The sequence below is a fragment of the Hydractinia symbiolongicarpus genome, chromosome 14 (assembly GCF_029227915.1).
Source record: "Hydractinia symbiolongicarpus strain clone_291-10 chromosome 14, HSymV2.1, whole genome shotgun sequence".
NCBI classification, from domain to species: Eukaryota; Metazoa; Cnidaria; class Hydrozoa; order Anthoathecata; family Hydractiniidae; genus Hydractinia; species Hydractinia symbiolongicarpus.
The window spans coordinates 4,931,634-4,949,342 of record NC_079888.1 but is presented as its reverse complement, the minus strand read 5'-3'; the positions used below and the strand labels follow the sequence as shown (position 1 = coordinate 4,949,342).

Sequence of the window (17,709 nt, the reverse complement as noted above, 5' to 3'; positions counted from 1 at the left end):
AAAGTATAGAAAATATTGTTTAGTTTAGTGATGGCTGATAAAGAAGAATATTGGTTCAATACCATTTCAGTGGATGATCCATATAAGGACTCTGCGCAAAATAAAATTCAGCTCTTAAACGCTCTATTGAGAAGGTACAAAGGATATAACATGTGGGGCACACGTTTAAGTGCGGTAGATTTTTGGAGAAATTATTATCATTTTCTGAAAGTCTCGGATTTAAATGCAGCGAGCTGATTGTTTCTGGAAGTGCACGTGTGAAGATTTTTTTTCAGTGGTGACAAAACCTAGCGATAAAGAGCTTCATTGTAAGGTATTTGCACACTGCATTCCTTCGGAGCTAACTTTACAGTGATGTGTGTGTCTTTGTGTATGCTGAAAATATTTTTGTTTTACGCACAAGAGAAAGTACCTCTTGCTTATTGGCTGAACAAAATTACAGAAGTGATTTAAATTACAGTTTGTTGGTTAATATAAAGGTCAAACATTTTCTGCATTATTTCGTAGACAATATAAACTTGCTACAAAAAATTACCACCTTTATTATATGCACAGGTTATAACAAAAATATCAAAACAAGATTTTGGCTGACCCAGTAAAGCAAGTTTTTAGACACCACGTGACGTACGCAACCTAGATATCGGTCCTGAGGAGACAGTTCTAGTTCTAGTGTTCTTATTTTTGTATACCATAACATACCCTGAGTTATATTTTTATGCATTTAAGTTGAGATATAGGAAGAGTTAAAAAAGAGGAAAGATAAATGCCTCGTTCTCGCCGCTCCCTCAAATTCGTGTAAATTTTTTTTTTGTCTCTTACCGCCATTATGCAATTACCATAATCGCGAGAAGCTGCGTCAGCTTCTTTTGGACCAACCTGGTTCCGAGGAGAATAAGGGCTCCTTGTTCAGTTTTTATTTCAATACTAAAAACCAATAAAACCTAGGGACGAGATTGTTTTTGACGGTTTGATAGCCGATAACATCAATTTAAATACCTTCTAAAGATAATATTCATATATAATCTCCACTCAAAAGTTATTTCACTCCATCACGGTTTATAAAACGTTTTTATAATTTAAAATTATTCATAACTAAATATTGTTTTAATTGTGAAGCCAGGGTGCCATTCTTTACCTATTTTGTCGTAATCTAGAAAAAAGTAAAGATTCTTTTCCAGGAGCCGTGATTCATTTTTTATTTACAAAGTATGAATCGTTTAAAAATGAATGCAAGATCATTTTAACATTGGATTATAATATATATAAAAGAGATAGATAATGATGAAAAAATGTAATATTTAACCAGCATGCTTTGTTGACTTACAAACATTCTTGCTTGCATTCCGTGACGAGGAGCACTGTTTAATACAAGGGCGATATTCAGCCAGTTTTTTTATTGGCGTAGTATTACTCGCTTGTCTCTTACATAGAGTCATTATTACGGGCACACCTTCAAATCCATTAAAAAGGCCAAATGACCTGGAAACTAGGTAGATTTGTGAAAGAATCTGTCTCTAGCGAAAACGCATATCATCGTCCCCAGAGCTTTTAGAGATAATACCGACATTACTTTAAAGTGAAACCTTATTTCGACGACATTTTGCTATCCTGATCAGCTTTGTAAAAACGGCTCAGGGGCCAAGAGACCTTGGGATAAGAATGCTCAAGAGCTCTGAAGACGAAAAATGAAAAGCGCACACATGTTCAATACTTCATGTTATAGCGAATACACACTACAATGGAGTACACGCTATACGATAAAAAGCATGTTGAAAACAAGTACGAAAGAAGAACTGTAAATATTATTATTTTTGAGAATAGATTATGTTGAACACACGTGTCCTCAGTTTCTAACACTTCATTTTTAGTCCATAAACCTCAACCCCAGGTTTGCAAAGTTTTTTCGATGTTGTGATAAAACGCATGCGCAACGATGCTCTTTACCCTCCTACAAAACGCACTAAGACTTTTTGAGAAGACCTCAATAAGGCCTGAACTATTCTTAGCAAAAAATCGTAAAAATCTCATTAGAAGGTTATTTTAGTAGCCCCTTTTATTTAAACAACAAAATTGGAAGTTTGCCGGCGGTTATGGCGGTGCAACTATGGGACTGGTATTGGCCAAGGTATTTGCGGGATTAAAGAACTCACAAGATGAAAGAACTTACAAGTTTTACGGATTCAAAAGGCACCCTTCTGTTGGCGCAAGAGAAGCACTCTTATTGATTCAGCTTTCAAAACACTAAACAAGCACAAGGGGTGGATAGCTTTAGATGAAATCTGGAACTCCTCCTATATAATTAGATGCCACATAAAATGCGACATTTAAAGGACGGACGACCCCCTGGATTTGTCTTAGAATGCTTTTTAACCTTTAAAAAACGAAAAAAACGGTCTGTGTTTGAAAATATCCTTTTTTTCAGCGAGCTACTTGAAACTTAAACCGCAACTGGTGTTCAAGAACAGGTCTTAGATGGTTCATCTTTGGTACGGTTGGACAGCTAAATTCATCCTTTTCCTAAGGCAGACATGGGGAGCATTTTTCTTGCTAAACTATTTGCCGGCGGTTATGGCGGTGCAACTATGGAACTGGTATTGGCCAAGGTATTTGCGGGATTAAAGAACTCACAAGTTTAAAGAACTTACAAGGACAAATTTTATCTCTATATACGTTTTAATATGAATCTTAAAAATCACTTGGGCACAACACTAGGAACCTATCAATAACTTAACTTTCAAGATTAAAATATTATTTTGTAGATTTGTGTTATAATACAAAGTGAAAACATAAGACACCCTTTCTAACTTCATTAAGTCGCTTGTTATCCCCTGTGAAGTTAAACATGTTTGCACACCTTACACCAACAACACTCTTTGAAAAAGAATGTGCGTTTGAAATATTTGCACATATTTCTTCGTCACGTTACCCAGGGAGGATGAAGTTGTTAGTGGCTACTGTTATTTGTGGGGTCTGTGTGGTGTTTGGAAAGCCTGTTGATGATGCTGTTAAACTTGAAGGTATGGCTGTCATATTAGCAATTTAAACCGATACACACCTTGAAAATATAAACTGCAGCGGCCTGCAATTCAGGACAGGGTTAAATTTAAAAATAAAATCTTAATTCAGTACTTTTTCACATAACTACTCTTTTGTTCGAGGGGTTATCTTACTTTTAAACTTGAAAGTATGATTGTTATATTAGCGACTCAACTAAATACAAACCTTAAAAATGGCGGCCTGCAAGTCAGGGCAGGGTTGAATTCGAAAAGAAGGGATATGATAAAGTACTATATTAACAAAACAACTCTTTCGTTCGAGCCGCCATTTTGATTCTCATGATAGCGTTGCCGTGGAACTTGCAGGTAACTAGCTAAATTTTGCCCTAATGTTAATATTTATTTAATTTTATGTCGTACATGAAAATATAATCATACAGCAATTACACTCTTTTCAACTTATATCTTGTAACGGGGTTCGCCAACATAAGTATTTATTCTTTATTTGGGGCAGCACTTTCTTGCATTACCAATCAAACATTACGTAGCGCAAACGACGATAAGTTAGTATAGAACTCCGATTTTGTACCAACCAAGGAAATATTGCTGTTTTTAAAAATCGACGCCGACACGGTAAAGAAATATCAGCCGTCCAGTAACAGCTTTTGGCGTTGATATCAGTCAAATGACGAGATTGTGTAAAATTGAACTTTTATATTACACTTTCATTTTTATTTATCTTATTTTCTTTAGTTTTTATATTATTTCTTTGTCGTTCTAGCTATCGACAGTGGATTCTTGTTTCAAGGAGATATGGTGATGAGTAAACTCCAAATTGATACAGCACTGAAGGGTGGTGATGTAGATAAAATTAATGCTGGTTATGCTATACAAAAGTCAACTTGGTATAGATGGAAAAACGGTGTCGTACCATATGTTTTTCATTCCAGTATAAGTAAGTAGTGTTAAGTTGTTCATCACACTTGCCAAACTCGTCCCCAGCGCCTTTTGCCTCCTTTTTTTTAAAGAGACAAAAGGCGCTGGGGATAAGTTTGCACACTAGAGACAACTGTCTTTAAGGCGAATCATTTTATTGTTATTGTTTGTGCTTTTTAATACAACGTCGAAAAAACTGCTTGTCTCTCTTTTCTAAGAAAGCAAGCAAAGGGTTTGGGTTTCTTAATTTCCTTGTAATTTTAGTACCTGAAATTTTTTTATAAAACGAAGGGGTAATTTATTTGATATTAAATATTAAGCTTAATGCACATCTAACAAAGAGGTGACGTAGTGAGGAAACGTTTATGACCAAACACTCCAGAAAAATTAGGAAAATGTTCATAGCCAATCTCATCCCCAAGGCTTCTTTTCTCTTTCTAACAACATCGGACGGCAAGAAGAAATAGCTTTAACACCGGCTGGTCATCTTTGCAACCTAATTGGGTATAAAAATTAGTATTATCAGCCGGCCGCCGTAATATTTTTCTCGAGTTGTATTGCGGGAAAGTTTGCTTCCCCGCCAAAAAAAAAAAATAGCGGAGCAAAACAATCAAACTATCTCTTCCGCTGTTCGAGATTATCAGAAAGAGAAAAAAGATCCCTGGGGACTAGTTTCATTTTTAAACAATCCGGCATGGCAGATTTCGTTCAGCCGCTTGTTAAATTTTGTATAAACATTTCCCAACATGGTTTAATTATTTATTTCCTTTTAAGGTGGTATAAAGGGGATCAAAGGACCAACTGAAAGAGCGATTAAGAATGCTATGGAGGCATGGGAAAAGAAAACTTGTATCAAATTTAAACCACGCACAAATGAACGTGATTATGTTGAATTCATTGATGATGGTTTTGGAAAGTACGACGTATTTCGATCCTCATTTTCACACCCTTAATCAGTTCTCTTAAATATTTTTTTGACGGAAATTAAGGCCAAGCTGAAGCTGCTGTTGAGCACTAATCAACCTTGTCCTCAGGGTTCTTTTACGCCTATGATATTCTGTCAGGATGGCCGTAATATCATAGGTGTAGAAGAGCTCTGGAGACGAGGTTGAAAACTAAGGACACGCGCGTTTAACATAATCTATTTGTACAACCACAGAAGCTTTTACAAGTAAAATACAAAAATTTTGCAAAAGTTTCTTTTGGAAACACTTTTTCCAATGGGAGAAAAGTTGTTTTTCATATATTCTGATCTGCAAATTACTACAGGAAAACACCGTAAAGATGTCGCTTAGCATTCATTTTCGTATTTCACAACTAAATCTCCTATATTTTGTTATACACTTCCGATCATTAAACTGAACCACAAGGTATTAAAATTTAGCCAAAAATAAAAAATTGATGCCTCAAGTTACCAATAAAACTAATTTCATTAAAATGATCAACCTTGTCTTCGTGGCCTTTTTGCCCTCAGCTGTTGTTACGGAGTAATCAAAAAGACGAAGAGCCTTGGGAACGAGGTTGTTATAACCTTTTATATAACGAAGATGGCTAACTTATAGAGTATTTTTCAGGTGCTACTCTCACGTTGGTAAGACAGGAGGAAAACAAAAACTTTCATTAGGATTCGGCTGCTTCACTAAAGGCATTGCTATCCATGAGATTGGCCATGCTTTAGGATTACATCATGAACAATCGAGACCAGATCGAGACAACTATGTCGAAATAGTTTGGGATAACATCAAAGAGGGTAAGTTTAACCACATGAATCAACACAAACTTTTCAAAGAAAAAAGCGCAAAACTTTTTCAAATAAATCTAATTAAAAAATTCATATTTTTGGCCTGAGAGGGTCTTTGAGATACACTTTGAAAAGTGTCGACATTTATTTAAAAAATGTGGACGAGAATGTTTTTTATATACAGTATACGTCCAATATGGAGTAATAGGTAGCCTATTTCATCCTCGTCCACCAGGTAGCCAGTAGAAGATTCCACAGGTTTGTTGATTTTCGCCCGTCGTAGACATTGCCCGCATCGTTATCACAGGAATATAAGCTACCGGGGCCAAACATTATTTAGGACCTCGTCCCTTGGATTTGTTAGGTGTTCTGTATTGAAGAACGGAGCCTGTCGGTTTTGAACTAAGATTTTGATTTCTCACTTTTCTGAAATTTAGACATGAAATACAACTTCAAGAAATATTCTCACAGCCAGATTGATAGCCGTGGAAGTCCCTACGACTATAATTCCATCATGCACTACGAATGGAACGCTTTCTCGAAGTTTCCATACTTCAGAACAACCATCAAAGCTAAGAAAGATGGTGTAAAGTTTGGTCAACGGTCGTACATAAGTGTACAAGATGCTATTCAGATTAATAGATATTACGAATGTAAAATATAACAGAAATATACTATATATTATATACTGAGTCAATTATTATTTTCGTTGCGAGGGATCCTTTTTTAACTTTTGAACAATGCCGTACGGAGAAAAATAATTGAAGTTCTACGTTCCCAGATTTCAAAATTAACTACCCTGGTACCAATTCCTTCTAACATCGATCAAAAAATCTATTTTATAATGGCCGTATACGTCTCTCCGTCCGTCCGTCCGTCTGTCACGCAAAATGGTAGCTTAGCTGCGACGGGCGAAATCGTGGATTTTTCCACGGGCTAACGACTAATTCAAATAATTAAATTCAAATCACATCAATTTTATAATGCCCAGTATACGTCTCTCCGTCCGTCTGTCACGCAAAATGGTAGCTTAGCTGCGACGGGCGAACTCGTGGATTTTTCCACGGGCTAACGACTAGTTCAAATAATTAAATTCAAATCACTTCATTGTTCTGGCGCTCCGCCATATACGCTACCATCTTAAAACGCATACGCTACTATCTTTCCCGGTCGTGGGTAGATTAAATTTATAAAAGCCTGGAACGAATGAGTGTTGCATACTTTGATGAATTAAAAATAGAAATGTAATTAATAAACCTTTGTGAAATGAGACAAATACCTTGCTTCGAAACCAATTTGAGTTGATATCATTGAAAATATCTGTCGTCTGCTGGCATCAAAGTCACCAAGATCAGTACAGTGTTCCACTAAATCAAATTCAAATACATAAAACACAACAAAACTATTTTCCCTTTACAGCTAACCCTTTAGATCTAACACTAGTGAATACAATTACAAATAATTGAAAATAATAAGCTGGACAGACAGAATTACAAATAACCAACATTAACCAGTGTACTTATTAAAAACTGTCTTCACCGCTAGGTTTATTTAGGGAAAATAACAAGTGCAATGCAACGATAAATCAAACAATCTTTTTCTTTACTTTTAAACAAATTCAGATTATATGCCAGTAAATACATTTACAAATTATTGAAAATAACAAGCACTGCAAGGATGAAATACAAATAAGAAATGTCATTCGTCTTTCAGTACAGTGCTTATAGCAGCTGTCAATAATCATCAACCAGAACTGTCACTCATCGACTTATGCATCGCCAAGATATTCATCATCATCATCATAATGGCTGCACATTTTCAACATACAAGAAAAGTACTACCCAGTTAAAGGTCGACGCAAATCGACCGAAATTTTCATTCGACTTGAGATTTTTCCCATGTCGGATGAAATGTCGGATCGGTTTGCGTATGTACAAAAAAACAAAATTTTCCAAAAAAGTGCTAAATCAAGTCGGATGAGGTCGGATGAAAGTTTGTTCCAGAACATCCAACAAAAAAATAAACAAAAGTGATGTCGGATAGGTTTGGTGTACCATTTCATCCGACTTTTGGAGTCTTTTTCTTTACAAAATTAAATAATTGGCGTTTCAAAAAAATTGATTGATTTTCGAACGCGTGAAAATTCGAATTCATTCAAAATAACACTGTTTTGTTTTATTATATTGAATATTATATTTTGTTTTATTTTATTGAAGAAATTAAGAAATCTGGTAGTGATGGTGAAATTGAGATTGACCATCAGGGTGAAGTTTTTGAACTACATGGAAAGAGTAAAGAACAAGTGAAAAAAGCAAAATGCCAGAAAAAAAGAAATCAAATCAAACTTCTTGTTTTTCCTCTGCATTGTTTTTTTTTTCGTCATCAGAATCTGCAAGCTCGTTTAATACAATTACCGTTGCGAGCAAAGTTCTGTCCTCCATCGTGAAAATTCAAATTACTAAACTCACGTGTCGGATGAAAGATGTGTCACAAACAAGAAATTCGATTTCATCCGATATTTGAATTTACATCCAACATCCCACCCGACCTTCCATTTCCAAGACAGATGGAAAATCGGATCGGCGACATCTTTGCGCAAGATTTTCTACATGCAGTCTACTGAGCATTTGTAAAAAATGACGGGAACTTTTTATAGTAGTAGACCACTCAATACCTTGAGGAAGGGGAAATGCATAAAAATGGAAACACATAAAAAATTTGAACCTACAAAAGTAATAACTGCCTCCTTTTTTTAACTTCTCTATAACGTTTTAGCTAGATTACTAAATATACCAAAACAATACCATAGTATTTTTTTACTTTATCCAAAACAATAAAAGCATTAAAAACAAGTGGTACCTTTTTGAATCGGATGAATTTCTTCCTCTTCAATCACAAGTCCAAGAAATCCACATTCTTCTAAAGCTGCGTTTACATCAGCCAGTAAATTCTTGCGTGTGTTATTATTACAATAATATGCTACCACGTCCAGCACAGGATGATCGCACCTATTACATGAAGCCCATAATTCTTTTGCCTTACCATGATCGTCCAGCAGAATTTCTGAAAAATACAACCCATCAGCTCTTTCGCCGATAAACTTTTGGTCCAGCACATACGCAACCATTTTTTCTAAATATACAGATCCTTACGTTTAAGTCAGACCGTGTGATCTATAATTGCTAATTTCTTAACCACTAGCTGCAGAACACAATAATGAACAACCGTGATATTGTTACTTAGGATAGGATACAAAAAGCGCGATACTGAAAGTGTCAAAATTAGTCTTCTTCTAGCCTGGTGCAGAGATCAAAAAAATTTTAGAAAAGTATTTTAATCTTGTCACCTGAGTCATCAAGTGGAGACACATAGTTGTTCTTAAGATTAGATTTCATGCGAGCAAGTCCTTTCCTTTCAACCTTTTCTTTTGATTGAATTTCTTCTTTTAATTTGAGCTTTTCAATTTCCTTTTCTATTTCTTCACCATTAGAAGTTTTACCCACAATTTCCTTAATTTTGTTTCCAGTAAGTGTTTCCACAAAATCCGAGCTTTGTCCTGATACCTTAACCTTTCTGCTTACTTTAGATTGACATTTCAATCTAACACATTCCTATAAAATAACTAGATTTTAGAAACGTGACCCTGAGGCCATTAGCATGCTAGACATCGCTGCTAGTTAGGTTGGTCTGTGAGCAAAACACAAAAAGTAAAATACCCAAATTTATTTGGTTATCTCTTAAAGTACGCAATGGCAATTTCATCCGTGCGCCTTACCTGTAAACACGCGCCGTGTGTTCAACTGTGACACTTTTCCAGCCAATTCTTTATTGCTTTTATTGCTTAAAAATATATTATTTTTTTGTGTTTATGGCCAAATATAGGTCAGTCAGATAACTAACTGAGTCTTTATAATTAGGTTGTAGCGATTTAAGCGATATGAGCATATTCTCAGGGCTATGATGGTGCTTTGGAGAAATTAAGAAAGACAGGATAGAAAAAAATGCGTTCAGGGTAAATAAAAATACACATATATAGAAATATATACAAAACAGTAATAAAAATATGGTAAAAACGTATTAACTAAAGAACCTCACTTACGTCAAAATGTTTCATTGTTTCTTCATATATATATTGAGAACCATGGAGTTCTAGACACAAATGTGGTGAATCCATCGGTCGTTGGTTTACAGCATTTATCAATACATTGGCACCATGATCAGTGATATGACTATGCCACATGAGCAGTTTTTCCAACTTTGTGTTGTGGATAATAACTTCAGAGATAGCATCACAATTTACATCATCAACAACATTAAATGCAATATCAACATCAGTAAGCGTTTTGTGAGTCTGAAACAAGAATCTATGCAATTGAATTTATCATAAAAACATGATAAAATCTTGTCAAACAAAATTAATCCCAATAAAAATAATCACAAATGAAATCATCCAAAATGACATCATCGCAAATGACATCATCGCAAATAAAATCGTCCCAAATGGAATCATCAAAATATGAAATCATCGCAAAAGAAATCATCGTAACTGAAATCATCGTATATATAATTATTCCAGAATTTGATCATTCCATTCTCATTTTGGATAACCAAAATGAGAATGGAATGATCAAAGTGCAATGATCACAAAACTAAACAGAAATTATGAATAAACTTTACCTTTAAGGACTGAAAAAATACATCAAATGTTACAATTCCAACATCTGTACTGCGAAACTTTATGCATTTTAACTGTGCATTGGATAGATACTCTTGTAGAGCAGATCTTGTTTCTCGAGAATCAATAGCTTAATTTTGTCCAAAATCTAAACTCTGTAACCACTTGTACTTGCAAAGTGCTTTTAGTAAATACACAAGACCTATAAAATAAAATAAACATGCCATTACAACTTTTATCACGAATCTCATCGAGGTATTTTTTAACCAACAAAAACTATTTTGGGGGATGTCCGACTTTGTGATAACTCCTGGCTAGACAAAGTTTGGTCTATTTTCCTGAATTTAGGGTGTAAAAAAACTGACTGAGGGAAGACAAAGTTTTGACTACCTTAAGGGTTGCAATTTTGTTTGAAGAAATTTAAGCGAGTTTTTTCTTCAATTTTTTTTCTTTACTTCTCTCAGAAACATTCGATCTATCCCATCCATCCCATCCATCCCACCCATCCCACCTATCCACCTATCCATCTATCCATCTATCTATCTATCTAGATAGATCTACCTATCCCATTTTAATACTAAAAATTCAAATCAGTTTACAGTGTCTTTACCATCGCAGTTAAAGTGCTGGTTCAACATACATAAAGAAATAATTGCTGATTTTTAACTATAACGTTTCCAGAGAGACGTTAAATGTCAAATTAACAACCAATAATCAAGTACCTTTACTGGTCATACGTGTACTTCTTAAATCTATTAAAGTTATGCCAGGGTAGAACGACAAAGCATGAGTAATAGCATAGATGTCTTGTGGAATAATTCGACATCTACGCAAACATAGTTCATGTATTGATTTCCTATAAAATAGACATATTCCATATGTAATCCATATATATATTGAGATGCGCTTTTATAACACTATCCATAACCAAAACTCGATATCTAAACACGCGGACTTGTGGCCCACTAATTCGAGTCATGTCAAAGTAACACAAACTAAAGCTTTTTAGGTTTTTACACAGATTTATCAATGGAGCTTTGTGTCAGAGAAAAACATTATTTAGGCCTAAAAAAAAATTAATAATACTTGTTCTTGATACTTTCATCGATAAGGTCGAGGATACGTTTCACAGGAGAAACATGTAACTGCAAGCAAGCAATTTTGTAGATAATTTTAAATGTTTCATTCAAAACAGACGTTGTCACCATTCCACCAAATGCATATTCGCCAAATATAGAAATCAGTTTCGAAATGAATAATCTACATAGAAATTTAATTATCTGAGTAAAACAGATCCATATACATTGTATAGCTGTCAATTATACATTATGCTATCAATTATACATGATGCTATCAATTATACATGATGCTGTCAATTATACATGATGCTGTCAATTATACATGATGCTGTCAATTATAAATGATGCTGTCAATTATACATGATGCTGTCAATTATACATGATGCTGTCAATTATACATGATGCTGTCAATTATACATGATGCTATCAATTATACATGATGCTGTCAATTATACATGATGCTGTCAATTATACATGATGCTGTCAATTATACATGATGCTATCAATTATACATGATGCTGTCAATTATGCATGATGCTTTCAATTATACATGATGCTGTCAATTATACATGATGCTGTCAATTATGCATGATGCTGTCAATTATACATGATGCTATCAATTATACATGATGCTGTCAATTATACATGATGCTATCAATTATACATGATGCTGTCAATTATACATGATGCTGTCAATTATAAATGATGCTGTCAATTATACATGATGCTGTCAATTATACATGATGCTGTCAATTATACATGATGCTGTCAATTATACATGATGCTGTCAATTATACATGATGCTGTCAATTATACATGATGCTGTCAATTATACATGATGCTGTCAATTATACATGATGCTGTCAATTATACATGATGCTGTCAATTATACATGATGCTGTCAATTATACATGATGCTGTCAATTATACATGATGCTGTCAATTATACATGATGCTGTCAATTATGCTGTTTGTAGATCAGTATGAAGAGCCTTGAAACTCCTTTATAATAAAAAAAGCATTCAATAAAATAAATTCAGTTGAACAACTTATTTTGGAAATGTGTACAGTCTCCCACAAAACAAAGAAGGAAATACGAGATTGTTGCTGCTAATTTAGAAAGTGAAAAAACAGTGATCTTTTTATGGTGTCATCTATCACATGTCTACAGACATTACTTGTTTGCTTAGCGATAACATATGTTTGTAAATCACGAAATTTTAGCACACTGGGTACCTAAAATTATATCGCTATTTAGCATTTAGTGTAAACCTAACTTTGACAAAGAATTGTATTATCAAGTAAAGTAGGGCATGTTCTACCTGTGTTTTGATAAAACCCTTTGTTTTATGGCACAGTTTTGGTCTTTTTACTCCTTTTCCATCTTATTGTTGCTTTTTCCTTAAATAGTACTCACCATGTAAATCCCCAAAGTGCAAAAGGCATCAAAAGTCGTAAAAAATAAATTAAATCTACAAAAATGACAAAAGTAAGAAAATATTATTTAAGAAACAGGCAGGAGTTTTTTAGGAATTACCTTTCATCTTTCGGTCTAAACCAAAGTCTCATGTGAGTGTCAGTACTAATCAATAAAAAATTTTTGCTTGTCTCTGTGTCTTTATAATACTAGAGAAAAAGAAATGGATTAGGGCTGGTATTTTATCAAATGACATGCATGTTATGGCAGAGAAAGGGTTACTTACCAATTCTATGAAAATTTTTGAAAAAATTTCTTTTATTGTTATTGTAAAAATACACACATCAATTTTGCAGTTTAATATTTGGAAAATAGATATTATTTAGATTACTAGTCGATAAAGCCCGTGGAAAACTCCACATGTGCAGATTAAAAACGAAAAAGTTAATTAATAAAAGTAAATTAAAAGACAGCAATATAAGGAAAGAAAATGACTTAGAATTTGGGTTTTTAAGAAATCATTGAATCGTTTCCATTAGGCATTAAAAATAACTCCAATTAGCGCACATGCGTAACACGAATTAACTCCAGATAGAAACCAAGCTTTAAAACAGAAAAATTACATTTCACAGACAACTTTAAACATGAGATCATCTGTGCAAATATCATCCTGGCTTGTCACATTTTTAGGGTACAAATGATTGTCTATTTTAACCTGGATTTGTGGCAGCCCTTGAATTTGCGATAAACTACGAATAATAATATAAAAACTGTACAGACAAAACTGGAATAATATCCTCAAATTTAAACATGGTGCATCTTTTGTTAGGTAACTTATCTGTGTTTGCGCATCCATTACAACTTACCCTGAAACTTTTTAGTGGAAATTGAAATGAAGCAGAAAAATCAAAAACGAGGCCCAACAACCACTTTGGTATGCATTGTAACACACATTCTTCATTTGATTGCTTTGAAATAGTCACAATAATTTCTTCATCATTTCTAAACTGAAATCTCCCGATAATATTCAAAGGCATCATATCTTTCTTTGGTTTGTGGCTATCTTCATGCTCTGTGTCTTCTTTCTGCTGCTAGACAATAAAATACAGCTAATTTGATTAACCAATATATAATGGTCAATATTGTAAATTGCTAATCATCTGCATAATGCGAGCAGGCAATACAGGTTTTTATTGGCTTAGAGCCAATAAAAACCTTGTGATTGGCTTAGAGCTCTTGATGACACTAAACGATAAAAAACATTTTATAGGATAGAAACAACAACAATGCCAAGTTTTATTGAAGTACTGACATTAGTTTGCAATATTCTGTCTGAAAGGTTCTTTAACATAGCCAAGTTAACTAATATCTTAACATTGTCTATAAAAAACGGTGACCTTGATCGAAAATGCTAAACACAGGACGAGAAATCGGTTATTCGTCAACATAAAAATCATCCAAGTCCATGTCATTTCTTGGCTCGCTAGTTGGAAGATTTACTTCAATATTCGCTGTAACTAAACTTTAGCTGCACATTCAATTTTACGCATTCTTTTTTTAAAAAGTGTCAAACATCTTAATGTTTTGTTTACATCGACTTATTCTATAAGCACAATTCTGCATAGAATGTTTCTGTTTTTAGACAAGACTGTTTTGAAATTTTATCTCGTGTGGTAACCAAAGTAGCAAATTATATTATGATAAGAACACTACACTGAACTTGTTATTTATTATTTTCATCTTACTTAGACAGTTAACAATTACAATATTAACAGATTACCCCCATGCTGTTCTACTTTTTGCACCTTTAGAAAATTTGTATTATGCAGATTTTTATTCCGTCTGTATGTCGTTAATCTCTTGTTATCATTTTCAATAAAAAATGTCTTACCTTAGTTTTTAACAAATTTAACCATTCTTCACATTCTTTTTTGTTGTGTGCATATAAACGCATACTTTCAATCTTTCCACTTGATTTGCTGTAGTAACTAATATGTATGTATTGACACTTCTTTTGCATAACAGATAGGCAACTATTTAAATCCAATTGGTCGATACATGTAGCATTTTTATTGTTTTTAAACCAATATAAAAAATCTTCTCGCAATACAAAAAAATACTTGTGATACATCAGAATACCTTTCATCGATAGGAAACCACTTTTACTACAATTTACTAATGCTTCAGAGACAGATACTAATAAATCATATGGAATCTTTGTTAGACATGGGTTCTTCAGAAATCCATCAAACGTTATGTTGTACGTTGATATGGGCATTTTATAACTTGCACATGCAACAGTTACACACAGAGAGCTATAATTGTTATCATTCAGTTTTATCTGTTCTATCTGTTCTTGCTTCGCATCATGACAACATTCAACAACTCTTTGAAATAATTCCCTGATATTTAAATCTGTTTTACACGACGTTTCCAGACTAAAAAAGAACAAGAAAACTGCATTTTACACTTTCCCAATTTTCATACAACCACACATCTGCTGCTGAACAAACACTCAATTATAAAACAGGTTATCACAGAACTAACCAGCAGTGGACCAGCAATTGACCAAATGCATAACATATGTCATTGTATAAAAAAAATAAAAATGAATGAAGATTTAATTTTAATTAGGATAAATTAAGTTGATTTTAGTCAGTAGTGCACCTTCTGTTGTTGTGTTTGGGGTTCACAAGTAAAGACATCCCCCACAAGTTCTATCAGATAGCAGCTCTCTCATTGATCTAACTTTGCAAAGTGCAGATTAGTCTGTGATTGCACATGGATTCTCACACAGATTAATTTACATGTGCAAGTAAATTCTCCTGACTGGTCTGTTGAATGTTGACTATATTAGATAAAGCTACTGGAATCTTGACACAATGCCAAACAATGACCTTGATTGCGCCTTACCACAAGTACGTTGATCAACTCTGCTAGCCCAACAAATCATAATTTAGCTTATGCTGTCAGGCAAAATAGAATTATGTACTTGTTGGTAAAAGAGAACTGGTACAAGCTTTACAATATGCCAGAAATTTAATCTATTTAAAGTACTGGAGTGGGTGAAATTTGATGTTATTTGCTTTTAAAATAATTGCTTTTGTTCTCTGCCCACTATAGCATTAAAATCAAGTCAGATGCATCAGAATAAAAGAACAAGGCAGCAGAAGATTCTATATTGCTCAAATAAAATTTATATTTGCTTGCAATTTGACATTTTAGTGCTGGTTGAATGAATCATCAAGATAGTATATCATAAATATAAACATGAAGATGATCATCAAGATTCATAACAAATGTCTATAAAAGTATTAAAACAGGATATTATTTTTAATTATTGATGTAGGATAAATTTTTTTGCACATTGTTGGGTTTTATATCCTTAACTGTTCGTCAAAAACACAACTGTTGACTCGTTAAAATTTCTAAAACAAGCTATAACTTTTTCATGCACTTCAGTCTATTATAATATGACCAGTTTGTGTGTGTGTCTATGACTTTTTAAAGTTGATTATAGTAGTTAAGCTTACACAATCAGTTAACAATTTTTTAATACATTGACAGCCCATTGACGACGTTATCATAAAATGATTTTCAAAGTATTTTCTACCCTACTGTAATCAAATGCATTCTTCCATATGCTTTTAAACTAGTCTATTATATTGTTTTGACGTCAATAAAAAATAGGATTGATGTCACTGTTTTTAAGTAAGTGATCGAAGGCCTTGAATTTTATATAGAACTTTAAGGCTAAATAATGGCTGCGTAACCAGAAACCACCTTAAACTAAATTTATGCTGATTTTTTAAGCTGGGCTAACCCATCCGTTTTGAAACCAACAGATTGATGACATCATCTTTAAACTTCAATATCTTCTTAATCATGTACACAAATGTTCATGATCTTATATACTGTGTTTTAAGTTCTTTACAAATGATAGACTAAGGTAAGAAATTTATGACAAAAAAATTGTAGACAGACTATTTGCCTCCATAATTTCCAAATCCCATTTAACTACTTTGGTATAAAGTCATGCAAAGTTAAAATTTGCCATTTCATAAAGCTTAGACATTTTTTAAAAAACAGATGAAGGCACAAGCAAAAGAAAACCTATAACACTAGTTAAATCTGGGTAAAAGATAAGAGTAGTTGCTTGGCACTTGCCGTAGTTGTAGATGTAAATTTTGTAATACTGATTCCGAAATGTGACATACCAGTCAAAGGACATGTTCAAGGCAAACAGATACTTTTTGTGAATATTAGGCAAAAATGCATTCCACCTTCAATTGTAAAGCCCTCTTGAATAAAACATTTGTCCTCAAAAGCAAATAAAAATAAGGGAAGAAACTTACAAAAAAAGAGCTTCTCTTGTATCTTTGGGATTTATCTTAACTTCCCAGCATTCCAAGTCAGCTTTATTTGCAACAATCGCATAGGGTACATCTTCTTTACCGTACTTTTTAATTTGAGAAATAAATGTATCAATCATATCAAAAGAACTTTGTTTACCAACATCGTAAACTATTATAATCATGTCTGCTGAACAACAATTTGAAGTCCAAAACTCTTCGTTTCCAGGAGTGTCCCAAATTTGTAACTTGTATTTTGAACCTTTGTGATCCATAGTATCTGTTCTGAAATCACAGCCTAAGACTGATGAGCCAACTGCAAGTGTATCACTGCAAAATTTTGTCACAATTGAACTTTTGCCAACTCCACTAGCACCAACGATAACCACCCTTAGAAGAATCATATCTTATCAAAGTAGAATAAATGTCCTTTTTATGCAGTCTCTTTATTATGATGCAATGGCATCTGGATTGTGCCTCTCTTTGGAGAAATTAAGTATTACCAAAGATCCT

The 17,709-nt window shown here is 33.6% G+C and overlaps 3 protein-coding genes across 3 annotated transcripts; 1 reads left to right on the top strand and 2 right to left on the bottom strand.

Annotated features, from left to right (window-relative positions):
• The first annotated feature begins 2,842 nt into the window (after positions 1-2,842).
• On the top strand, positions 2,843-5,988 carry LOC130625088 (blastula protease 10-like). The gene is made up of 5 exons (XM_057440165.1): positions 2,843-3,017; positions 3,778-3,951; positions 4,707-4,848; positions 5,507-5,682; positions 5,957-5,988. Exons 1-5 carry the CDS (start codon positions 2,843-2,845, stop codon positions 5,986-5,988), a joined length of 699 nt encoding a protein of 232 aa, XP_057296148.1.
• On the bottom strand, positions 4,713-10,461 carry LOC130625547 (uncharacterized). Its single transcript, XM_057440656.1, has 6 exons — positions 10,351-10,461; positions 9,773-10,024; positions 9,020-9,284; positions 8,533-8,805; positions 6,953-7,040; positions 4,713-6,245 (listed from the first exon to the last, which is right to left on the bottom strand). The coding sequence occupies exons 2-6, from the start codon at positions 9,911-9,913 to the stop codon at positions 6,107-6,109; spliced, it is 906 nt and encodes a 301-aa protein (XP_057296639.1). The 5' UTR covers positions 9,914-10,024; positions 10,351-10,461; the 3' UTR covers positions 4,713-6,106.
• On the bottom strand, positions 10,402-17,692 carry LOC130625545 (uncharacterized). Its single transcript, XM_057440654.1, has 7 exons — positions 17,200-17,692; positions 14,736-15,282; positions 13,711-13,935; positions 12,965-13,053; positions 11,435-11,608; positions 11,071-11,204; positions 10,402-10,550 (listed from the first exon to the last, which is right to left on the bottom strand). Exons 1-7 carry the CDS (start codon positions 17,598-17,600, stop codon positions 10,480-10,482), a joined length of 1,641 nt encoding a protein of 546 aa, XP_057296637.1. The 5' UTR covers positions 17,601-17,692; the 3' UTR covers positions 10,402-10,479.
• Between the last annotated feature and the right edge of the window lie 17 nt (positions 17,693-17,709).